This window comes from Canis aureus, chromosome 3, assembly GCF_053574225.1.
Source record: "Canis aureus isolate CA01 chromosome 3, VMU_Caureus_v.1.0, whole genome shotgun sequence".
NCBI classification, from domain to species: domain Eukaryota; kingdom Metazoa; phylum Chordata; class Mammalia; order Carnivora; family Canidae; genus Canis; species Canis aureus.
Window position 1 is genome coordinate 22,674,280 of NC_135613.1, and position 25,982 is coordinate 22,700,261.

Consider the following 25,982-nt stretch of genomic DNA (forward strand, 5'->3'; position numbering starts at 1 on the left):
ATCACGGAGCAAGTGCCTTATACTCTGAGTGCTCATCCTAGAGGCCCTGAGAGACTGTCACTCCCAGGTTGTCCACGACAGGAGGAGGAGAAAAGGCGTGCAGGCTGGTACGTTTGGGATACCTACATTTCAGGCACTTGGGTCTTGGATTTTGCTTATACTAAACTATTTCCCACAAATATAAAAACAATGAACTCATTCATATAATTTGTGTATCAACACATCTAGAATTTTTCTGGCTGCAATGGACTGCAAAGCCAAGTAAGCTGGCCTAACCGGGAAGGATGACTTAACAGACCCAGGCAGGCTGGGTTTGGTGGGACACACTCCCATTGCTGTGATCAGGAGTGTTCCTCCCTCTCTTGGCTCTGATGCATCCATCCTCGGTGCCAATTTTTCATGGGTTGCTGTGTATTTACCAGGTGCCCTCGCAGCTGGGGTGCAGTGCAGAATGAACAAGATACCAACAGACTCATTTCCTGATCTCCCGGAGTATTACTCTAATGGTGTAAGATCAATGAAAAAAAAAGCCAACAGGGACTGAACAAAAACATGTGAAATACAGGAAAAAATTATGAAAAAAAGAAAAAAAGAAGGCAACCCCCGCCCCCCCAAATCCAAAAAATGTGAGGAGTTAGATGAAGAGATTCCGACTCTGATGTCTGAGCTGAGCACCAGTGACAAAACAAAACCAGCCACATGGACAGGACAGATGATTCTAGTAGAGAAAAGGGGGCCCAGAAGCCCGAAGGAAAGGTGCTGACATGTCTTCAGATATTTCTGCTCTTCATTTTATTCACGATGTCTAGGGAAAGGAGCCTACGCTTAATGAGCAACCTAAGGGCAGACTTACTTTCTGACACCTCTACGGTATTTTCATTGTAAAGCCAAAGAGAAAACGCTTTTACAAAGGGTGACAGTGCCTCAAAGTTTTCTTGAAACCATATGCAAGGTATACCCTTCAGTAAGACCCTCTGATGAAAAAATTAAAATTTCAAACACATATACATTAAAAAAAAAATAGAATCTCTAACTCAAATGCTTACTTTGACTTTCTGCCCAGGATCAACTGCAAAAGCACTTCGGATTAGAAAAAAATAGTTTAGCCAAAATCCAGTTTTGTTTTTTAGGAACAAAGAACCAGAGGGAAAAAACCCCAAGAAACATCAGGCATTAGGCAAATCAGTGTGAGTGTCTCTGTCACTGTCTGTGATGTAAATTAGGAAGCTTTCTCCATGACCAGTACCTCCAAGGTAGTGCAGAGCACAGGGTATTCACCCAGAGATGGGGGAAGGATGGGAAGGCAAGGAGGGCATAGAAATGACACTAGCATTGAGCTGTGACAAGCAGTTTGCACTCAGGGGACCATACTTCTTGGCTTCTGTGATTTGATTACAGCTCTCCCCCTGCAGTCATACCAGGACAAGGATCCAAGAACAGCAGGGCGCTCTACTTTAATACCCCCTCCAAATCCAGAGCACAGGCACTCCTAACCACTGTCACCATTTACTCACTTGTTCATTGCCCATTCGGTCCCCTGCAGCCCCTGAACTACCACCACACAGAAACCAGAATGGCTCTAACACCCAGCAAGCAGGCTGAAGGGCCCAGACAGAGCAGGGCCTGGACATTCTGGAGGTACACTACTGGCTACTTTCCTACTCATCAGCAGGTCCCAGGCAGAAGAGAAGGCTGGGACATCCTGGCAGGGACTGGGACCAAAGGAGCTCACACAGCAACACTCTGCCAAGTTGCTGTAAGGCCCCTTAAGTTCCACAGGGACCAGAGCAGTACATAGTCACAGGTCAGAGACAGCAGAATGACGGTCAGGGTGTGGCTCCTCTGTGTGGCTGCCTGTCAGGTCACTGGCCCTCTGCTGTCTGCCATCCTCAAGGTGGCACCACCCAGGTGCAAGCCCTGCAAGCAGGGGAGAACCTGCTGGGCTGAGATGGGCACCTGATGGAGGAGGAAGGCCCTGAGCTGTGGCCCCTGCCATGTGAGCCTCTGGGGGACTGGAACCAGTTCTCTGAGGGCTCTCTTCAGCTCACTCACTTGGGCATCCCAGGGAAGGTTCCCAATGTAAACAGTGTTAGAAGGCCTATCCTCCTCCCCCTGCACGGAACAGGATTCTGGCTGGTGTGGGTTTGGAGGTCTTCTGACAGCACTCAGCGGTACTGGCTGCTGGTTCCAAGAAGGTGCTGGGGCTCATCCTGAAGGGTGACATCTTTCCCAGCCCGCCTCTCTCGGTCACGAAGGCTTCTGAGTATTGGGATTTTCCTCATCATCTCACAACTGATCTGAAAAAGCAAAGCAGTTTCAGTTATTCTTCAGTGTCCAAACTTGGTCAGGAGGGAGGAGAAATCAGAGGCGCAAAGGGCCTCTGCCACATTCCTCATGTAAGCAGTCTCCGCCACACTGCACCAGTGTTCCAAACTGGCCCTTTGGGAAGAAGGACCTCCGTCCCTACACTGGCCTACCTGAAGTGAAATCTGGGAACCCCAGCCACTTTGGATTGTCCACTCTGGACTATGCCTCATGTGCCATGGTAGATGGCAGGAAAGGAATGGTTTTCTCTATCCTCCTAAGGCCCAGGAAGCAGAAAACCAAAGCCTTCCTATGCAAAAGGGACAGTAGGTAAGGTTATTGGAAAGAGGGTTGCATGGTCATAAGAGGCAACTCTGGTGGTGGCCTCCAAAATTATGCGGCTGTCTGCCTCCATGCCTGGCCCTCCTCCCAACTTATGCCTTTGGGTGGAATTGACTTGGGCCTCCTCCCCCCCACTCCTCCACTGGAGGAGCATGTCTCAGGAACCAAACCTTTCAAACTGTCATCGAAGATGCAGAAACAAGGCAAATGTGAACTAGGATGCTACTTTTGAAAACGCTTTCTAGCGACAGGTTATCAAGCTACAAGATAACACCACACAAAACATGAAGTCTCAGTGAATAGAATTCCTATACGAAGGACACGTTTGGCTTTTTGGGAACCTGAAACAAAGGAGGTGGTTGGAAGAACCCCAATATGTGAGGTGGTTTCCCGTCCTTGAGAACTGGGATCGACAGGTGGGGCCTGCATGCAGAGGGGCTGCCTTGATCTAGCTTGCAGCATGGACGCTGATGGTCCCAGCCCAGTGCGGCAGCCACAAGGGGGATGGCCCCACGGGTTAGGCAAGCCTGGAGAATGGGGGCCAGGTCTTCTGTCACTTGAGGAGTCACATGGCAGAAAAGACACAGAAACACACTATGTTAGTCCTTCTCAGCAATCTTATCCTTCAGAGATGCTCTCTGTCCTGCTCTAGGGCACAAAGCCCATAAACAACCCATTACCAAGAGGCAGGTGATGGTTCAAACATGGGACTTCCCACAAACACAGGTACATCAGAACACAGATCAGTACATGAGTTAGACAGATAAAACTTTACTCCAAAAACAAATAGCTCAGGGGTGCTTGGGTGGCTCAGTCGGTGAAGCTTCTGCCTTCAGCTCAGGTCATGATCTCAGAGTCCTGGGATAGAGCCCTACATCTACTCCCTGCTCAGTGGAAAGCCTGCTTTTCCCTCTGCCCCTCTCCTCAACTCATGCTAGCTCTCACTGTCTCTCAAATAAATAGAATCTTTAAAAACAAAAACAAAAAAGAACAAAAAATAAATGTCAATAGATCAACTAGTAACAATGTTCTGGTTATATTCAGAATCATATGTAACTAGAGTAATGGTTCTTATCCTTGGCAGGGTGTCAGAGACCTTTGAGAGAAGCTGGGGTTCCTTCCGAAGAACAAGTCCCCAGCAATTCTGTGTGCAATTTCCTAAACTCTATTCATGTATCTCCAAACTACAAGAGGTTAAGGACCAATGATTTACAGGAAGATTCAAAGAAATTCAAACACCTAACAACAGTGGAGTACCTTCTCATATACTTCAAGGCTCCTGATCCTAATTTACTATCGGGTTCTCTCTTCCAGCACTATGTTGGCAATCCCCTCCACCTTGGAACAGCCCTTCCACTGGGTCAGAACCCTCTGCAAATGGGTGGCTGCTCCGAGGCTCGGTCCTATCAAAAGCCTCTGCAGGTGGCACTTGTCCACTTGGGGTCTTCAGAGTAGCACGAAGATGCCTGGCTGCCATAGAGAGACTGCTCAAAGAAAGACCTGCTCCTTCTAGCGTTTCCCATTACTGAGACGCAAACAAAAACCATGTCCATGCCATGGAGGTATGTAGGAGATGTAACTACTTTTTTCTAACCCAAAGGAAGTATTCTTATACTTGACTCTCTGTAATTCTTTTGAACTGATTTATTGAAAGATGACTAAGCTCACGGGCCAGTACCTAAGAGGCTCTATTACCAAAGAATTCTGAAGATGATCTAAGTCCAACCAAACCAACTCCTTCCCACGCCCTCATTCTACCTTCTTAAAGAGTTCAGATTCTTGTGTCCTTTCAGAAAGCAGAAAGCCTGCTTCTCCCTCTGCCCCTCTTAACTTATGCTAGCTCTCGCTGTCTCTCAAATAGAATCTTTAAAAAAAACAAAAACAAAAAAGAACAAAAAATGAAAGTCAATAGCTCAACTAGTAACAATGCTGAAATACATTTGATTTCAACAACGCTGAAATACGTAACAACTTTCAACTTTTGAAATACGTAAATACCTTTCAGAGTATTTCAAAACAGATATACACTAGTCATAATTAGATTCTTGTTTTAAGTAGGGTCCATGGGACTCGAACTCACAACCCAGAGATCAAGACTGAGCTGAGACCAAGAGTCAGACACTTAACCAACTGAGCCACCCAGGTGCCCCTAAAATGGTCATAATTAGATTCTTAAGGATGTCTTAAGATACTAGATCTAGTATTTAGAAAGGATGATCAAATTTAAAATTGCAATTACAATCAGAACATATGACTACATACTCTTACGGAAAAATTGAACGTCATTCTGCTGTGACACCAGGAGACAGGAGCAACAAGGCCAAAAGCCTTCTTACACATTGCGCTTTCCCCCAGCACTTGGACCTATCTTGGCTGGGTGAGCACCTCAAATAGTAAAACTCCCATGTGCTTCTGCCTGGTGGAACCACAGGGTTTCCTCAGGCCAAAGCAAGTGTTCTCAGGAAACCCAGCCCACAGGGCAAGGCTCTACACTCATGCAACAGAAATCCATTTAAAACATGTCGTGTGAAGCAAAATTACATCCTTCTCTGCACATCACAGGAAACTACTTTATCCCAAGCTGGCACATGGACAAACTATAATCAGTTGAATAACAAATAGATTTTAACTGCACAGATTATGAACTAAGTCTATAGCACTGTCACACACACACACACACACACTCTCTCTCTCTCTCATACACACACACACAATCTTTAGAAATGGAAATACCAAATGCGTCACTTTTATGTAAAATTGCTCATCTCAAAGGCAGGATGTTTTTTGGGTAAGGAATGACAAAGCTTACTGTCAGCTCATGCTTCCGCGCCCGCAAGTTCTAAATGGAAAAATCTCCCTGTTCACGAGGTGGCTTTTGCCACTTTCCCAGCTGTTGGCCATTTCTGTGTGCTTTGCAGAGTGGCTTGGGCTGATAGTTGTCCCACAGCTGACGCAGAGGCTACTGTGCACCAAATAGACAGGCTGGCTTCACGCTCAGGCTATCCACAGGAGGGCTATGCTGTTTTCCTGGCTGGTAATTAGGAACATTTGTTACATTCTGTAAGTGTGCCATATGAAATGAAAGATTTTGTCCATTAATCAAAAATAAAAAAATATGTCTGCTTTTCTATAATCATTCCATTAAATAGTATAGAGCAAATTTGATTGTTTTATATGCTATAACCACTCTTTGATGTTTACAGATGTCATTTATACATACATATTCTCTTTAAAGATTAAATAATACTATCCCCTAGAAATACAGATCAGAAATCTAACTCTCAAGGTACCAGTGGCCAACCCAAAAAGAGACTCTGGTTCTAATCTTGCCTCACTACCCCATTGACTTCACAATTTTGGACCTGTTGCTTTTCCTGGCTCTCACTTTACTTGACCACAAGACTGGGAAGGATGATCTTTAGAATCTCTCTCATTCTAAAATGCCAGGACATGTTTGAGCAGCTGCTGGCAAAGAAAGAGGAACATTGTTAAGTATTTCTAAAATGTGAAATACAACTTCCACAAAAATTATCAGTTGTCTTGCAAGAGACTAACTTATCATTCATTGACCAAAAATACTTTTAGATACAATACTTTCAAATGATCAAGACGAAATCATCCTATACAGTAAGCATGCAAGAATATAAGAGAGACAGTGACTGTACTGTCTTCCAGATGGCATTCATGCCTTCCAGCATTTGTTTGCTTTCTAATTACAGTGTTTCTTAATGATAATAGGGCTCATTTAAGACATCTTTTTGCACATAGTTGATGAAAGACGTCACTTACCAATCATAAAGAGCCCACAGCATTACTCCTTATGCTTTTACTGTGGGTACTGAAGGACCAGCAGGGCAATGACCATACCATCATTCCATCATGTGGAATGATGGAATGATTCCTCCATCATTCATCATGTCCATGATCAAGGAGGTGGTTCTATCTGGGAGTGGCCATGGAGGCCACTAAAAATTATTGAGTAAAAAAACTGTTTATTTTCTGGTGTATATATAATCACCTCAAAACCTGTGCCACAACATGCCAGTTTCCATCTGCAAACCACAGTTCCTGCCTGTCCTATGCTCTCCAGGGGGAAGGGGACAGCACAAGAGCAGTGAGGTCCCCTCCCACTAGGCCAGTTCAGAGCTGCGTGTTGGACGAGTACATGTCTGGCAGCTCTAGGCTCAGTTCACACCCAAGTGTTAGCCACATGGGGAAGAGTGGCCCATACAGCCCACCTCACACACAGGTATATGCTTTGTACAAACAGCTTGGATAGTACCATGTTACTGCCTTGCACAAGCACATGACTTCTAAGAAATAGCACATATTTAACTATCTTACATCTTGGGTTCTAATTTTTACCATCTGGGAGTGTGCAGAGAATGGAGGCTCTTTTGGAACTGGAGCCAAACATGCATGGGGCAGAAGGTTGCCCTTGGAAAATGGTTTCAAATGTCCTGTTTTCTCTACTGAACAGTGTTGACTATAAAAGGGTGTAGTTGCGGTAGGAAATTTAAAAAACAAAAGAAATCTGAAATCTCAGCTTGCAGAGATTACTATTAATATTCAGATACACTTCTTCTTTTGAGGGGGGTGGAGAGGGAAAGAGAGAGAATATCAAGCAGGCTCCACCAGCTAGTACAAAGCCCAACACCAGGCTCAATCTCACGACCTTGTAGTCATGACCTGAGCCGAAACTAAGAGTTAACATTTAACCAACTAAGCCACCCAGCTGCCTTTCCATCTTTTTTCTACACGTGTTTTAGCATAATGAGAATATAAAATGCTATACTAAACACATATAGATTTATATTCTACTTCTTCTACTTAATATTTATTATACCACAAGCATTTTCTCATGCCATTAAATACTCTTTAAAAAGGCTGTATGCACTTAGATTACAGGGTTGGTATTTGGCTCCCTGACCCACTTTAAGGCACTGCATTATACTGAATACACATGCACTTCTATCTGAATTTATAAATATTTCTTTAGGACAGATTCCTAGAAGTTCAACTATTAGATCAAATACAGCAAATTTTTTAAAATAGAAGTATCATCCTTCTAACTTGTTGACCCAGTTGTGGTAGCTGTCAGCTCACATTTGGCTGTAATTTCGACAAAAATGTTGATGGGGGATTGGAAGGCAAGTACTGATGTCCCAGAATGGCTGTTCCTCACAAAAGAGGTCCTTTCCCCCAAACCCTTTTTCTCAAGGCATCTGTCCTTCTCAACAAGTAAATCAACAGGGCCTGGTGACCATCTGGGAATGATCCTCCCTTTGTAGCTGTGGATGCTACAAAGTTGTTTCTCTGAGTTTATATACAAGAATGACCCTGGCAGATTCCCATTTCCTCAACTAAGGAGAAAATGATTGAGAAAGGAAGACATCCAGATTTTGGTCAGTGGTGTTACGCTGCTCTCCTTTGTAAGCAGTGATGATACCTTTCCCACAGTTACTGTAGGGAGCAAAGGGGTATGGAAGCAGTCCTTTGATCAGGGGCTTCGGAGGCAAGCAGTCTCGTGGGTACCCTGGGTCTCTGTGGAGCTGCAGCCACACTCTGCTGCCTGGCCTTCTCTCTAGGGTATTCTTTTTTTTTTTAAGATTTTATTTATTCATGAAAGACAAACAGAGAGAGACAGAGACAGACACAGGCAGAGGGAGAAGCAGGCTCCATGCAGGGAGCTTGACGTGGGACTCGATTCCGGGTCTCCAGGATCACACCCTGGCCTGAAGGCGGCGCTAAACTGCTGAGCCACCTGGGCTGCCCTACGGTATTCTTAAAGTATTTCACCTTTCCTCTGCCTCATTCTAGCTCACAGAAAGTAATAAAAGAGGTATGAGCTTGGTTGTTAAGAGGTCGAGCCCAGGAAGGCTGTGTGAGGGGAGCAGAATTGTTAGGGACTGCCCAGGGTCTCCCCCAAGCAGAGGGCCCCATTCTACTGCTGCTTTCCAGATGCTCACCTGGATCTAGGAAGGCAGCCAGGCTCCTGAGCAAGGATGATTCACTGCTGTCGTGACTCACCCAACACCTCACTGCCTTGGAAACTGACCGGGCTGAGCGAGAACTCCTGGATGCTAGTTGCTGGGGACTCAGGCCACCGTCAGTGTACTCCTGCCAGAGCCAAGGCATGCAGGCAAACGGTTCCTGAGCCACTGCAGATCACCTTACACATACCCATCCTGAGGCAGGGACATCTGGACTACTGTCTCAGAGATTAAATGACCACCTAAGCTGGAAGTGGTGCCTGGAGGTTTAGGACAGACCTCAGCAGCCAGGTCTCATACCATGCACCAGCAAGGGAGAGCTCCTGGGGTAGAGTAGACCTGCTGGACCGGGTTGGTTGGTGGGGGAAAGGGCTCAGGGAGTCCTAGGTTCTCAGGGGTGGCAGCCTGTACATGAAATGGGGTAGTCATGGTACCTTGGGGTTCAGACATGGGTAAGTCACGCTAAGTTCTACAGGTCACCAGGTGAGAGGCTGCCCTGAGGGAAAGGAGGACCCCAATGAACAGAGCAGACACACCTTTCAGAAGCAATGTTTCTTTCCTCTTCACTGAGGCAGTAGAGGGCACGAGGTGACAACACACTGCCATGGAGAGACATGGGCAAGAGTCCTGGCTCAGTAAACCACTCAAAGGATAGCTAAGGAGTCTGCCCGCAGTGAGTGTCCTGTTTCACACCTGTGACAGCCCCAACAGTGACAATGGCCGAGTTCAGCAGGCACTTTGTGTGTACTGCCTGTGAGGTCAGCACAGACAACACTCTACAGATAAACAAATACGGGGCTTGCAGAGGGTGCACCAAGGTCATAGATACAATGACTGACACATGCTGCTGCAGCTTCTAAGCTCACCCTAAACCACTGCCCCGTCTGCTCTCTTGTCTTTAAAACCACAAGGCACAGGCAGAAAAAAGCAGGAGGTGGGCTGAGGAGGCCCGCTGTCCGAAGTAACTACAGCGGAGCCTGCAAGACCCCAGTGCCTGGGTGGGGGCACCACATGCATCTCTGAGAAGGTGGGACAAAGCCCAAGGAGTCAAATGGTACACAATCTTTGGTTAGTAAGAATGAGTTAAAAAAGTATCACATTTTGTATGTATTTCATAACCTTCACCTGAGAGATCTACAGTGCTTAGAAGAAACTGGATTCTGGATATTCCAACAAAATACACACGATGCAAATTCTGGGATCCTAATACCTACATAGTAACGAGTCTATGGGCAGAAAATCAGAGAAGGATATGCCAATGTGTATCAAAGAGTTCATGTGAAATAATATCATACCCTAGCATTGAACTTCCCCCACTCATCCCCAAATATTCAATGGAATTCAGGGATGGTTTTCCCAATGTTGATGAAAATTCACTCCAAATGCATACACAGCAAAGCCAGAAGAAAAGCCCCAGGGGCTGGAGAGTATCATTGCTTTCACATGACGCATGCAAAGGGAGGCCCAGGGGTAAAAGAACTGAGAACACAGGGCCCCAAGAAGAGAAATGGCCTTCTAAAACTTTGTGATTCTTGCCCAGGCCTCTCTAGCAATGAGATGTTTCAGGAAGAGGGTGAAACAGTTGGGATGTCAACAAACAGTGCAGGTGCTGACAGACTGCACACATACACAGCATGGCCGTCTGTGTTGCTGGCACCTCTGCTGGACGTGGTTTCCTTTCACACACAGGGAGTCTCTTCACCTAACATGACCAGTAACATCATCTGTTGCTATTTTTGTATTTTTCTTGTTAAAATCAGCGGAATGTAGCTGTGGCTATTCCCCAAAGCTTTCTCTCTTCCTGGAGAGGCCACCTGGAATCTTCCTAAGGTGGGCTGCAGTCGGCCCTCATCTATCAAGTGCTGACCTGCAGGGGACCTGCAGCCTCACAGTGGCCAGCCCCTTGTGCAACCTCCCCAAACCCATCCTCTCAGCTGTGAGCAAATGCCACCTCACTCCTATGACCTGTGTAGCAGCCTCCACTTAAGGAGAAGCTGTGGGCCCGAATTTCAGGATAATCCTGAATTCTTATGAAAGATACCAAGGGACATTTGAATATTCACAAAGGATGCCACTGCCTTCCCCAGGACACTGGGCCTGCACTCAGAGAGACCCATCCACCTACTGCCCCATCATGCATTCTCCTCCTCTCTGTTCTTACTGGAGCTAACCTACAAGCACAGGCCCCAGGCAGCCCCAAACCATCTGGCTGTGGCATCTGTGGGAAAGGCCCATTGAGCCGTGGTGTTTCATGTTGGTGTCAACCTTGGAGGTGGATGTTATTGGTTTCCATGCCCAAGAGAAGGCTGCTTTCCAAATCTGATGATTCAGGTTTAAGGAATTGAAGATATGGAACAATGGCCTCAATCCAAAACCCTGTTTCCTCAGTATTATTATCTTGCCAGCAGATGGGATCATCACCTATAGGTTGGCTTGTGGGATTGAACTACTGCAGACTGATGTAATGCGTGCCACTGACTATTCTGCAGATAGAAGTCATCAAGGCATTAGCTTACAAAGGCTGTGGGTACCGCTTGGGAGACCCAGGTCACAAAGCAAGACAAGCTGGACTTCTAGCAGGAAAGCTGAGACAGTAGGATATGATGTTGTGGCCAGGATTGTGGAGCACAGCTCTCAGAGATGGCCCTTCAAGTGAACTGTCCCTTCAGCCATCTAGAATTGGTATCCTACAGTAGGAGATCTTGAACCTGGTTGCTTATCAGAATCCCACAGGTTTGTTACAAAGGAGATTCTTGGGCCGATGCCTGGAGATTGTACTGCAGGAGCTGAATTTTCAAAAGCTCACGGGTGATTCTAAGGTATAGACATGCCCAGCCTGGGGATAGCTGCCATGCCAAAGAATACCACACAAGAGGAGATGCCTCTGAGCTACAGGCCACTGATGGCCACAGGACCCACCTTGGACCACAAGATTCCTGCTGGCTTTGGGCGCTCACACCCTGTGGCAATGACTCTTGTCGGAGTGAGAATGTAGTCCACTGTTAGGTCATGGTCTTCAAGCAGCGTTTCAGGTATGTCGATGACCTGGTCAAACAGAAGTGGGTGAGGGAGTTGACAGGGAATGTGGCTCCTGTGCTCACTGCACAGTAGCAGCATGGTGCTCACCAGACCCATGGGGATAAGGCCTCACTGCCAAACATCCAGTTCCAGCTGATCACTACCACTCACAATAGACATGGAGTGAAGGCAGAAACCAGTCTGTCTCTATGCATCTGTCTCCTTCCCTCCCTGCCCAATTTCTCAGAGGGGTGTAGCAGTGGCTCTGTTTGGCCCATTCATGGGCAGCACCTGGCAGTCGTGGACGATGGTGACCACGGGCGTCCCCTGGCTGACTGCTCCCATCGACACCATCATGGCATATTCCAGATCAGCATAACCTTCTCCCTTCCCAATTCTCCAGCCTAAGAGACATGCAGAGTGTCAGTATCTCAGGAGGAAATGTTTCATTAGGTTGTGGTGGAAGCAGGCACTTGGACTTAACTTAATATCCCTGGCCCCTCCTTAGAAACTTCCACGGTGAGCCCACAGGCTCAACAGTGGGGTTCAGGGGCATGCCGACATTGCACACGTACAGGAGTCAGCACACAGTGATGTGAAGCTTGAGTTTTTTTTTAACGTGTTATGAAAGGAAACAGAACCAGTGTTTACATGAGAAGAACTCACATTTAAAAGTAATGAAAGAGTAGTTTTTAAAAAAGACTAAACACAAACTGCTACTAAAACCAAAATCTGTTTGATCGATTTCTCTTGGAGAGGAGATAAAATTAAAATCAGGGATACACGATTTAAAATGATATCACTTTGTCTTCTGAAAGCCTGGCAGTCCGTGGAGGAGAGTCTTAGGTGGGACTCTTGGAAGGCTTAGCTGAAGTGGCACAGAGTTACACTGCAGGTGAGAAGGCAGCCAGACAAGAAACATCACAATGCCTCTGGCTCCTGTCATCAGGGAGCCTGTGATGCTACAGAAATTCTAACTTCTGCTTAACATTAGCATCAGCATTCTCACCAAGAGCATCACTGCCCATGTGTCCTTCTGAGATTCTCATCTATCATGCTTTTACAATTACCAACCTCCAACCATACAAGCAAATAAACAGGAGAAAGTGCATTGGAGAAACAGCAAAGCACAGAACAGTCCACAGAGACAGGCAGGTAAGCAGCAAGCATGAGCAATGACCACCTATCCTCATCACTAAGGGCCAATCAGACAGCACATGAACCACCACTGTTCACTACTGGGTTGGTAAACATGGAAGTTTGAGGATTCTAGATATTTACAAGGCAGTAGGGAGAGAGGCGAGGTGTGTGGTGTTAGAGATGGGAGGCAGGCAACCTTTCTGGTGGGCTACTTGGCAACAGGCACCAGGAGTTCAAGTTCACCCTTCTGTTCAGCAATTCCTCTGTTAAAGTTATCCCATGGATGGCCCTCAAAGGCATAAAGAAACTCTATTACAAGACCACAACTCATTTTAGTGTGATCTCTAAGAGAAAAGCCAAAACCAAACCCTGGTGGCACCTCAAGTGCCCACCAGTCTTCATGGATGCGCAAAGACCCAGCCAGACAGCATCTAGCAGGGCACAAAGTATTGTATGTGCTGCTGCCCCTCCTGGAAAAACAGAACCAGGACAAACATAACTGCACATAGAATGTAGGACATGTGTGGACTCACAGGCATATGGAACCGATGACGGTGGGCATCTGGGAAGAGCACAGGCGGTATTTCCTGTGCTATTCCAGTTTCCTACATGTGTGCACGGCGACTGCTGTTGTGTTAGTCGGGGGTTACCTGAATGATGACATTTACAGAACACTGCTTTCTTCCTTATACATCCCCAGCTAAGAAAGAAAACTCCTGATTTTTTAAAAAGACCTCTTTGTTAATTTCCCATTGCCAAAAAAAGTATAGCTCCAATCCCGTCCTCTGATCTTACAGCCTCTGGAAAGCCAATGCCAACCTCCTGGATGGCCATGCTATGTGAACACACTGCTGCTTCTGCCCCAAAGTCCTCTTCTGTTTCATTTCTCTCCAGAACACCCAGCATGTAAACACCAGCCCTGAGGTCACTTCTGAGACATTGCCCTGCTCAGGGCCCAAGGGTGGCTCTTCTGATACCAACCAGTGTCAGTGCTGACTTCTGTATGTAGCACTGAGCACAACATAACACTGTTAAGCTGCTGTGTCTGCTCTTCTGGCTCACCGTGGGCCCAAGACAGAGATCACCCAGTGCCAGCCTGACACTTGGCCCACCTGGCACCCAGAAAAACATGTGTTCATGGGAACCCATTCCTGATGACACAGATGAAGCACTGTAACTGGAAATACAGAGAAAGCAAAGAAGCTCTATAATGTCTCACATACTAGCACAGAGCAAGAGCTTGAAAACATCGTCAATTCCAGATGAAGATACGAAAGGCCAACATTTAAAAACATGACACTCAGGGTTTGGAATGAATGATTTAGAGCATCTCTCACCAACTATTTGTTGGAAACCTCTCTTAAAGGAAAAACTTGGCTTTGGCTGATTAATTTCCAAAGGAAGAGTTTTAAGGACAGGCCTCTTAGAACAGTCTCTTTTTTCCTCTTGGAAGGGAAGGAGGAGAAAGAACACTTTCTCAGCAGGGGGCCCAAACCACGCTGTGCAGGTGCAAGTCTGTGACAGTCTGACCTCCCCACTGGAACTCACTGAGCCTGTGGCAGTATAATCAGCAGTATAACCAGATCGTCTTCAAAGAGTGTTGAGCCAGGCCCAGGGTAGAGCAGCAGAAGGGGAAGAGGCCCCAGGGGAACCACAGGGGCCCAAGTCCTGCAGGCAGCTTGGCAGAGGGCAGAGAGCAGACAGCAACATGGGACACCCTCCCCACCACCTGCCTGAATGGCACAGCACCAGGCCTCTCCAGGAAGGCTCGGGACACCCTGTTGCCCAGAGGCCGCTGCTTCCTAACAGAAACAAGGTTAGCATCTAATGTTTTTCCATTCACTGGAGGTTCTCCAAAACCCACTATTTACTGACATACTACAAATAAATCCAGCTCCAGTTCCAGGTAGCTTAAGAATTGAGGAAATATCTTTCACCACCTGAAGAGAGATGATCTCACTTTATTTTTTCTGCTAAGAAAAATGAAAATACTGTGAAGGTACTGAGTGTGAGGAACCGAGTTAATTCTTCAAAATGATTAAGAGATGCAGTGGTTTCAGAGGACAGATGTGTCCAGAAAACTGAAATTACTTACCATCAATGTCTGAAACAGGAAAGACAGCAGAATGTCAAGCTGCAGGTCACATCCAAGAGTTTCTGATTTTAATCTTACCTTTTTCAGAGACAGCAACGGACCCCACCACAACTAAGTCCACAAGGACCTTGGAATCCAAGCCCACAGGAGTACTGTAGTTCCTCACACCCTGTGAACACAGACATGGGCCTGAATGCTTCCTGGGCAGTGAGTGGCTGCCCCACCTCACAGTTCAGAGGTAAGAAGCGCTCAAAAGGTCTGAATTAACCTCCTGTATGAGGCAAACTATGCCCTATAGCAAACATGCATCGTGAAAGTGGCATTTTAGGAAAATCATGGTTCAGAAACCATCTTAGGATAATTTCCCACAATTTCTTCCCCAGGAAAGATGCCACTTGGAACTGGCGGCAGACGCGTAAGATGTTAATTTCACAATACTGAGCACGTCATTTCTTCCCATGAGGCTGAAGAGCACAGTGATTAGAACACAGGCTCAGGAGTCACAAAGAACCGGGTCCAGATCCCTCTTAGCCCTCAAGAGGAGGAAGCTGACCTTCAGTTTCTTCACTTCTTTTATCTATCTATCTATCTATCTATCATTTTTTTTCTAGTTTCTTCACTTCTAAGGCAGAGGTGCCACCACTGCCTTGTCGGACTGGTGCTGGAATAGAAGGAGATCATGGAGGTGGTGCATTTAGCACATAAGACATGGTCAGTAAATGTGTGGGACAAACTGATTATACATGAAATACTGGGGCCATTACCTTCAGGTGTAGCATCTTCACTTCTGAAACATAACTTGTTCAACCAAAACCCACAAGTACACTATATATGTTTATGTTAATGGAGGCTTATAATTAGAGTTGGGAGGCTGATATGGTTATGAGTCTCAGATAACAAGGGCTACGGGGTCAATCTTAGAGCCAAATTAAGACCCTGCACAGACCAGTGTCTAGCAATGGAGGGTCACTGTATGTGGTACTGTACCTCATCTACAAATACATGATAAGTCACTTATGGGATCAGTACAGGGGGTTGCTTTGGGGCCTCTCAGCAGTGACCCCACGGTGGGAAGGCCTGCTTTTCTTAACCTCACAATGGCCATGGAAGCTGGCATCTCACACCCCCAGCTGGCAGCCTTGGTGAGCAGACACCTGTGTTGAAACTCTGTCCATCACACTTCCTCCTGGCTCTCTCGGTCAGCTTTACCTGCTCTGTTGATCAGAGTGTGTGCAACCAGGAGTCTCCCTAATTCTCCAAAGTCCCATTTGATTCAACAAAAACTCAGCTGACAAACCTGTGTGCCCATAGAGATGGTTACTAGAAGACTCTCAAGTTAGAGAATAAACACAAAGGCACCGACATTTCACAGGTGGCTGGGACGTGCTAGTAGCAGAGGCAGTAAGGGACAAATTCAGAGACTTAGCTGCCAAAAAGTAAGACCACATCTGAGTCTCTTACTGTATCATGACCTGTACCTGCAAATAGATGTGGCCTAAGATCCTCTCACCCTGTGCTATTAAAAAAAAAAAAAAAAGGTTGGCAGGGGCGGGGGGAATGTCCTTTGCAGGTTCTGGTGTGTCATATGTTAACAGAGCCTGAACTCTGCTGCTCAATCTCTAGTGAAGTTGAGTCAAGAGAGCTGGTCGGGTTCTACCCTGGCCCAGCCACTTTCAGGGGCAAGGCCCTGTGATGGACCCTCAGATATATCTGACCTAGACCTCAACCCCAGGAAGGGAACTGCTGGTACAGTCCCGAACCTACGACTTCTGAATTGCTGATCATAGGCCCTGCTGGCTCTGGGAAACGCGAGCTCACACCTGTGGCCCATGTTTGCCAACTGCAGATGATCATACACTTTGCGTTTCTGAACACTGACCAGAACCAAGACTATCTCTTATTTTTCTACTTTTCCCTTTGCACTTTTTTTTTACACATATTTTATTCTTACTTTGTTATGTATACTTTCATAAGCTGTATCAAATTCTATTTTTAGAATAACGTTATCAATAAGTAACAACAAGCATTCAATTTTAAATTCTACTTTTAAATTTAAGGGGCAATTTTTTTTTTAAAAGGAGTATCTTGAAGCCCTATTTTTTATTCCCAATAGATTAGGAATCAAATGACTGGGGATCTATTCTAGGACTCTGAAAAAAGTCACCAAATTCTATTTCTTTATCTGCAAAACACAATACAAATCCCACTACAGGGCACCCCAATGTAGTATTTATACACTTTGGTTTTACTACATTGTGTGACACACTCAAAAAAAAAACTATACCACTGAATTACTAAAGCCATTATTCAGAACTGGTGAGGTAGCTTCCAATCCAAGTATTTTGGAAATTCCTCCAAGTCTCCAATTGCTCTGAGGGCACTTAAGAAAACCCTATGGGCCACCGGACTATGACACAAGTTAACAGAAGGTGCCAGAGCACAAGAGAACTTGTTTTCTCTTCATTTTTTTTTTCTCTTCGTTTTTAATAGGGAATTTACAATCCGCCAACTTGGTGCAAAGGAGAAAACAGAGTGACTCAAATGGAATAAATGTGTCCAAGTTTTTTCTACTTAGTGCCTTTACTGACAGGATTGCTGAATACTTTCCCATCTCTACTCATTTGGCTTTATGAAAAATTAATTACAATTTTGTGGTATATTTTATGCATTCTAACACACCAGAAGTCTCAGCTGAGAACAACGATCTCCTTGTGGATGACGCTGCCTCCTGCACTTACCTGGGAGGTGGCACATTTTCTCAAGATGTCTTTAGTTGCCCCAGGAGGTGGAGTGATCTTATTGAATAACCCTGTTCTCAGTCGTGGTGTTGGGACCAACAATGTTTTTTTGCTCTTCAAAAAGAAAATCAATTACAAAATTAAACACAGGAAATTTCTTGTGTTTCTAACATTTCAGGAACAAGTTACTATTACTGGCATCTTTTGCGTGTGTCAAGGAAAGGACTTCTTTGCAAACTCAACTAAATAATGCATAGTGGTCAATCTCATGTAGGGCCACTACTCTACCTCACTTAGGATGAAGAGGTAGTGTGTCGTCAAACTCCTGAATTCTAGTTTACTTGGCACTCAAAATCACTACCAATACAAAAGGACAATGCAAACCCAAATAAAGGTATGCTCTCACAAGAATTCCAACCAGGACTTTCCTGTGACTTCCCTTCCCAGCATCATGCACTGTAGTTACAATGCTTTCTTTCTTTCTTTTTTTAAAGAATTTATTTACTCATGAGCGACAGAGACAGAGACAGAGAGAGAGAGGCAGAGACACAGGCAGAGGGAGAAGCAGGCCCCATGCAGGGAGCCTGACGTGGGACCCGATCCCAGGTCTCCAGGATCACACCCTGGACTGAAGGTGGTACTAAACCACTGAGCTACCCGGGCTGCCCATAGTTACAATGCTTTCATTTGAAACCTGCATTACATGGTCTCAAGCCTTCATAACCAGTCTGCTATTCAACAGGGTCCAATCTCAGAGAGTAGTACTCATTATAATCGGTATTGGTATTGACCTGAGCCCATAGCCCCTTTTCTTCTATTTAGTTTCTGAACACCTTGTTGCGAGTCCCAGAGCAGGGATTCACAAAGTTGCGGGCCTCTAGCCAGCAGATGCAGGCTCTGGGCACCTGTGAGAAACGACCAGAAGCTTTAGGGCAGACATGGCAATCTGCTTTCACGAGCCTCCCAGTTGATTCTGATGCCCAGGAAAAGTTCCAGAACCACTGCCATAGGCATCTCTGCAGAGTATGCCAGGGCAGGCCATGAGGCAATCATAAAATTTATAAAATCTTCAGTGTAAAAAGAGTATATTTTAGTTTTTGTATAGGAGATGACAGCCTGAGACCAACAGGAGATCTGTAAAATCACAGGTTGGCTCACTTAAAACCATGACAGAAAAAATACTTCCAACACAAGTCATGACCATGTGCTCTTTTCCTTCTGAAAGAGGTTTGGGTTCATTAGGAGTCTGAAGATTCTGGTGTACTGTGCGTTATGCTAGTTGCTCCCTCTTTTCTGGAAACTGCTTATTCCCTAGCTCAGGGGCTCTCAACTACTTGTACTTTAGAATCACCTGGGGAGTGGGAGTGCAGATCCACTCAGAGCAACTGATTCAGGACTTGATATTGGCAACACATAGTTTTCAAAGCTCCCTGGATAGTTCTAAATCCAGAGTTGCCAAATGCTGGCCTGGCCAGTGGTTCTCAAGGCACCATCAGGGTGTTTATTAAAAACAGATTCTAGAAACCAACTGAAGGTCTGAGGTTGAGCCAGGCAAGTCCCCAGGCATGGACTGTGGCCATGTGCATCACCATTCTTGCCTACCCTTAGGTGGTGCTATGGAGCATGCAGGTTTACATGCTTGCTAGGTGATTCTTAAACCACTAAAGTTTCCAGAAACACCAAGGAGCCTGTAGCCCTAAAGTTCAGGGAACCTATGTGTCTTTTTCACTATTATATCCTTGTGCCCAGCAGAGTCTGGAACACAGTAGATTCTCAAAGTTTGGCTTTCTTTCCCCTGAATAAACAAAGAGGCAGTGAGGACCCTGCTATTCCATCCTGCTGCCTGGCTGCACTCCTCCTATAGGATGTCTTGACTAATCTCCAACACACTCATGGCTTTGATTTTGTGCTCTGATGGGTAGACAGGTAAGAACCTCATACACACAGAGAGCTGGCTCTGGAATCACAGTGGAGATCAGAATTCCAGCTCCATTATTACCAAATAGGGGACTTCATCAAGTCACTTGACCTCTCCATATCTAGCTTATTCCATGTCATATGAATAGAGGTCACCCCTACTGGCTGAATTAAATGAGGTGATACAATACAGTGTTTAGATAGAGCTTTGTCCTCACACAAGGCAACCACTCACGTCAGGCCCTTCTTGCTATTATTCCCTCTAGTTCATTAAAGTGAATTACTGAATGGGAAAATACAGCTGGCAAGAAAGAATGCTTCCAGGAAGGCCTAAATGGGAGGCTCCTCTTGGGGCTGAACTGCAAACAGCAAACAAAATGGTCCCCTACACGTAACCCTTGAAAGAACCAGGAAGATCCCTATACCCTCCTTGGTCCCTATAAAATAACTTTCTGGCATTCCCTTCTCCATGCAGGGCTGCAAGGTGTGCTGCATGACTGAGGCCTCACAGGAGCTGTGGGAGAGCTGAGTCACCACACAAGGTATGGTCACCTAAGGACGAATTCCAAAGATCTGGATTCACATTATCAACAGTAAGTTGTCTCAGCAAAACAGCAGCAGCTGTTATGTTAAATCAGTGTTGGCATTTGGATGTTATTGCTCTGTTTTGTCTATATTTAACTTAACAGGTTTATTTTGGTTTTACAGTTGCACAAGAGCTATGAACATTTAAATTTATACCAAGTTTTCTATTAATACTTATTAAATTAAGTTAATGAATTTAAAGCAACCCCGAGGGAAAAAAAAAATAAAGCAACCCCAGGGAAAATTTTTTTTCTTGAACAAGGGCCTATATACGTAAATTAAGAAACACTGTTCTGATTTATAGATTTTTGGAGACGTCATCAGATTTCTTACAGTTACCAAGTGTCAAAGAATTATAAAAATAGCAGAAGGAAATAAATATAACCTTTCCTTTCTGATGAAGCACATAGTATGCCTCGAGGTCATCATCTTGAACGTCCTTTATCTTTGAATTCAGGAATATTCATGTTTTTTGACAAACAAATGAAAGATTTCTGGACTGTTTCTGGGGGAAAAAAAAAAAAAAAAACTCCTCCAAGGATATGTTCTGTATTGGAGAAAGTCAGAAGTACCATCTTTCTAAATATCTGAGTGGCACACATTTGCCAGCCACTTGGAGAATGCATTTTATTATGGCCAGGGCTCTGGCTCAGGAAAATATGATTACCTGCAACATCAGCAGCCGAACACCTTCCAGCGGCTTATCGGGGTCCACTTTCACTTCCTGCGTTCTGGTAAAAACTTCTAGGTCTCTGATGTTTTGGCAAGCCAGATAAGAGCCCTAGTTAGACAAACAGAGTTGAACTTACGTCGAGGACGAAGAAGCGAGCATTTTTCTGGGGAGCATCAGGATTGACTTTAATGGTTCTGGCCATTTTGAACGCCTGCAAGCGTGGGAAGTGCTCAGCAGCACAGGAAGCACCCTGTTTTCAAATGCAATTGCACATTACTGACAGGACAGCATGACCCTGGACCTACTGCATGGGTAAGCAGATGGGCTTAGCATCTCTCCCAGACAAGTGGGGTACACCACTTCTGAGACAAGATCTAAGAGTCACCCAAAGAAGTCTGGGAATGCAGTCAGGGTTAAAAGCTGCTGAGAAGGCTGGCCCCAATTTATTTTTAACCAAAATAAAACATATATTCCAAAAAGGTGTAGAAATCATGAGTGTATAGTTTGATAATTTTCACAAAATGAACAAATTTGTGTAATAACTGCCTAAATCAAGACTGTATTACCACTAACCAGGAATTCCCATCCCTCTCCAAGATGGTTCCTTTTTAAACATTTTTTTTACTGATTCTGTGCATCTTTCTCTTTTTCCTATATTTCATGTACATTTCTCTCCCTGGGATAGCAAGCACTAAAGCAAAACAAAGTAACAACAAAAAGCATACAAAAGGAAGAGTTTTTCAAGGGTACAAGATAGCCTTGGAGCCAGCTCAGCTGAGGACCAGAGAAGGGCAGGAGCTTGCTTCTAAGAAGCCAGGGGTGGGGAGAGAAAGTTCAGCCTTTGATGGCAAGTAAACAGGGCTACACATCCTTTGGATCTAATAGAGCAATCAGTATATTTTCAAAAAGTACTTTGTTTTCCTTGTGGAAAACACACACTAGAATTATTAGCTATGTTTGCTCATTCAAGCAAACTTGTTTCCTTTGAATAGTATCATAAACAGATATCTTTATCTTCTATCCTGAACGTGGGGAAACTGAGGCCTAGAATCAATCATCCCTCAGGGACCGATGAGGCTGTCCTCTTTTAAAAGGTGCTGGCCGGGACCCCCTCTGAAAGGGCATCACTCCCTGCTGTTCTTAGGGAGCCAATTTTGAGAAAAGGCACCACAATAATAACATGCTTCCAGCCAGGACAAATATGTCAAGTGGTCAACAGTAGCTGTAGCACTCCTCATCCAAAGACATGACCAAACCACTAACTGTGCACGGACAGGTAAGAGGCCATGAGAGTGAAGGTTAAGGAACACAGATGTGGGACATTTCAAAACATAAATGACACCCAGGCCAGTGGCGTGGAATCTGCACCACTACTCAGTATTCTCCCAACCCGGATCCACCATGAAGCAGGACAATAGCTGCATTATTACTAATTCTCTTATTTAGAAATATCCTGTTTTCCTTTTGTATGCTCCAGGAATGCCTCAGTACCTTGAAGTTGGGAATCCTGTGATGAACAGGCCGGGGAAAATCAGCTAAATTTTGTGATTCCATGTAGTCCCAAATCTGTTGACGAATGTCCTGTTTGGAAACACCTACGGCAACAAAGGGTGGGACTGGTTAATGTGGCAGAGAGGAGTCCCACCACATGTGAGGCTGGGTGCTGTCAGGTGGCTGCTCCAGCTGCACCTCAGGACTCCTTCATGCCAGACCAATCCAGGGTTTCTCATCTACAGCGAAAAATCAGGGTTAGTGATCAACTCACAACAAACTGCTAAAGTCCAAAAACTGAGTAAATTAAAGGCAATCCAGGTATTTTAACATAGCTCTACTGAGCCGTAGCAGCGGCAGAACAAAATACAGCCCAAGCCATGTACCCAACCTTTCCTCAGGTCCTTACCTGGAAACGCACATCCTGTCAGTTAAGGCACTGCAATTCTCAGTCTAACTAGTTTTGACATAGCTATGATTAGCACACACAGGCTGTACACCCAGAAAGCTTGCCTTAGGTCTAAGGGCTTTGTAAACCACCTATTATTTTGGATTACCAATTATGATGCGCTTTATTAGTATAGCAATTTCTTATTCTTATACCCAACTTTGGAAGTGCCGTTTTTGGCAACAAATATTTTTTAATTATCTGACTGAAGCAGTTTTAATAAAATTTGCATTAACCATGTGCTCCTCTTCAAGTGGAGAACTATAAAAAAGTTTCCCATTAGGTAGAAAAAAAATAAAACCAGCACCTTCATATAGATATATATTTAAAATATTTGCTGAATTTTCATTTTTGTTGGTCCAAAATTATATCCTTGTACTTGTATAGAAGTCTGTTTCAAATCACTTTACCTACAATAATCTGTTCTATGGCCAGGACTGCGAATCATGAGGCGATCTCATTCACTGGTAAACTCTCAACACAAACCTGCTCTAATACCAGTGAAGAGGAGTGCCACCTACCCTGTGCCATCTGAAAGTCACCGCAGGGATACACATAAACAGTGCTTAGGGAATGTGCATTTTCAAAGATGGCAGTGGAAGCCGACCTCTTCTTTTCAGAGAACTTAGTGTTCGATACAGCTGGATCTGAAGCTCTACATGTACTGTGTGTGGATGGGGTACCTCCCTTCACCTGGGTAGGAAGGAGGGGCATGGATAACTTCACAGGTCCTCAGTCTCCCTTAAATGAGTGTAGGATACTGAAAAGTGACCCAAGGGAGCGGCCCAGGGCCAGAGACAGCTGGGAGTCACCTGGGTAGGTGGGGGCGGGGTAGGACTGGCAGCTGGCTTCTCACCAGACATTTCTGACTTGGCTTTGAATCATGACAACAATAATGTTCTAAAAGCTCATTTTTCATAAACGGACTCTGAAAACATGCAAAGGGAACTATAACTGACAAGCCTTTCTCCTTGCTGCCTGCTGGGCACCAGCTTCCCTCCTCCAGGGCAATGGGTGCACCCTTTTTTCCTCATGAATTCTTCCCCAGGTACCTCTGGCCCACACAGAAGACACTTCCCGTCGTGTCCTTTCCCTAAGGTGGCCCACTGCACAGCACACACTGCCCTGCACATCAGTGTTCTTGCCAGACATCTCGCACATCAGCCCACGTGGTATATAAGAATGCCTCCATCCTTTTGTGAAGCTGCATGGTATTCTACTGTGGGGACAGGCCGAGGTTTACCCAGGCAGTCCCCTTCTGAAGGGCAACAGGCGGTTTCCAAACTTGTTACCAACCAGCAGTTTGCTGTTCTCCACCTATCCCTGCTGCTCATCTTACCGCAACTTAAACCACTGCCTGCCGTTCTAAGGCATAAGGGCCAGAGTTAAAGGCTTCCATTGCCTCTGCCCTCTGGGTAGGTCTAGATCTCCTCAGCGTGGCATGCAGCCCAGTCCCAGAGCCTCTTGGAACCCACAGCAAACACCACTGGTACCTCCTGCCCCTAGGTGTGCTTCCAAACCACTCCAGAAATCAAAACTGCAGATTTGGGTGTGCTTAGAGGACACCCATCTGTAAGATGGAACCTGAATAGGCCCATGCAGGCAGTTTCCAGCGCCTGGCTTGTTCTTTCCCGCTGGGAGCTTTGCACTGAAGGTGTGTGCTAGCAAGTCTGCTCAGCAGTCTGTCCCTTCCACAAACCCTCATTCTTCAAGGCTCAGCTTCAGCACCACCTCCGGGAAACACTCCCTGTTCTGCTCCACTGCCTGGGAATCCCTCCGTCACAGGGTCACAAGGAGCGCAGGCCTGCCACACCCTGATGCCCACGTCAGCTTCATCTTCCATGTACTCCTCCCCGTGGATTCACAATGTGGCTCAAGCATGCTGTCCCTGCTGCCACACACCTGCCCACCTCTCTCTGACTTTCAGTCCTTGGTACCTCCTCTCTCTCCAGCTCTGCCTGACACACGACATCCCCCCTGCACGTATTTTGAGGGCCGGGTCCCAGGCAGATAGATGCCTCCTTTAGGAACCCAGGGCACCTTGCTTTTCTCAAACACAATTATGTCGCTAGAACCATACGGGTATCACCTTGATCGCTTTCGCTAATAACCCACAGGTGCTACAACATTCCCGACACTGTGCAGGATACTGGGGGGGGGGGGGCACAAGATATGCAAGAAATTGTGACCCTCGCCCTTGGAGAGTCAATTAATCACAAACATTCGAGTGGCTCCCGTTTAGAACGCAATGTGCTCACTGGGAGGAGCAGGGGCGAGTAAAAGGGCAGAGCTTTGTAGAGGCACAAAGCATGGCACGTATCGAAGGTATAGCTGAAGGCGACACGTATTGTGTGCAGTGCCTCAACTGTTCCGCAGCTGCCTGTTTACCTCCCTCCACAACGTGCGGGCCCTCGCCGGGTCGGCTGGCACTCGGCAGGCATCGGAATGATCAGCGTCTGTGTGCGGGGCTGCTCACGCGCCGCACGCTCGCAAGGGCAGAGGCGTATTCGTCCGGCGCCGCGGGGCCTGAGCCCCCGGTGCTACCTCGGCCAAGCGATCCCGGCACCGATCGCCAAAGCCCAGGGGCCACGAAGCCGGCGTTCCCGGCGCCCGCCAGGCGTTGGGAAGCCCTGACGCGGCCCGGCGTTTCCGTTAAGCCGCTCCCAGGCCCGCCGCGCCCCCGCCGCGCCCCCGCCGCGCCCCCGCCGCGAGCCGCGGAGCCCCCGCCGCGCCGTGGGGATGCTGGCGGAGCGCGGACCTCACCGGGGGCACCGCCAGGCACGGCAGGGGGCCTTGTTCCTCCGCTCCGCGTTAGCTCCACTCCGCTCCAGGGCGCCCCGCGGCCCCCCTCGCCCGCCCGCTGGCTGTCCCGCGCTCCCCGGCAGCCCCTCCCGGAGGGTCCCCGCCCGCGGCTGCTCACCGGTCGGCAGCTCCATCACTACGCAGTCAGCGAGCGACGCCTCCGGAAGCCAAATCCGGCGCGGAGTGACGTCACCCGCTCGCGTGCTCCCTTCGCGCCTGCGCGCTGACCGCGAGGGGGGCGGTGACGTCGCCGCGGAGGCCTGGTGGGCGCGCATGCGCGTGCGTCTCCGCGGGTGGAGCGCGGGGATGGGCTTGGGGCGCGGAGGGAGGGAGGCCGGCCTGGTTCCTGGGCTGTCATTTGTTCACCGAGCGGTTCGGTGTTGCGAGCCTGTTCCCAGGGGCGCTTGTGGGGTGCTGGGGCTACCGAGGTGAAGAA

At 46.7% G+C, this 25,982-nt stretch overlaps 1 protein-coding gene and 1 long non-coding RNA gene across 25 annotated transcripts in view; one reads left to right on the forward strand and one right to left on the reverse strand.

Annotated features, from left to right (window-relative positions):
* Positions 1-769: 769 nt before the first annotated feature.
* Positions 770-25,786, reverse strand: MTHFSD (methenyltetrahydrofolate synthetase domain containing). The gene is given in 9 exon segments (XM_077891069.1): positions 770-2,192; positions 2,195-2,297; positions 11,559-11,684; positions 11,949-12,061; positions 14,971-15,061; positions 17,631-17,744; positions 20,800-20,913; positions 22,297-22,400; positions 25,665-25,786. Coding segments are annotated over 9 exon segments (1,116 nt in total). The 5' UTR covers positions 25,681-25,786; the 3' UTR covers positions 770-1,857.
* LOC144310295 (uncharacterized) overlaps positions 12,618-25,982 on the forward strand; it is a 63,925-nt gene continuing 50,560 nt past the window's right edge. For 3 of the 24 annotated variants that reach the window (XR_013375994.1, XR_013376011.1, XR_013376010.1), the window contains exons 1-3: positions 12,628-12,812; positions 14,980-15,130; positions 20,023-20,089. This is a non-coding gene — a long non-coding RNA (uncharacterized LOC144310295). Of the gene's footprint in view, positions 12,813-14,979; positions 15,131-15,275; positions 15,308-15,503; positions 15,604-17,808; positions 18,025-20,022; positions 20,141-20,436; positions 20,694-25,982 lie in introns of those variants that run through there. The other 21 variants (XR_013376003.1, XR_013376012.1, XR_013376016.1 and 18 more) reach the window with 18 other exon arrangements.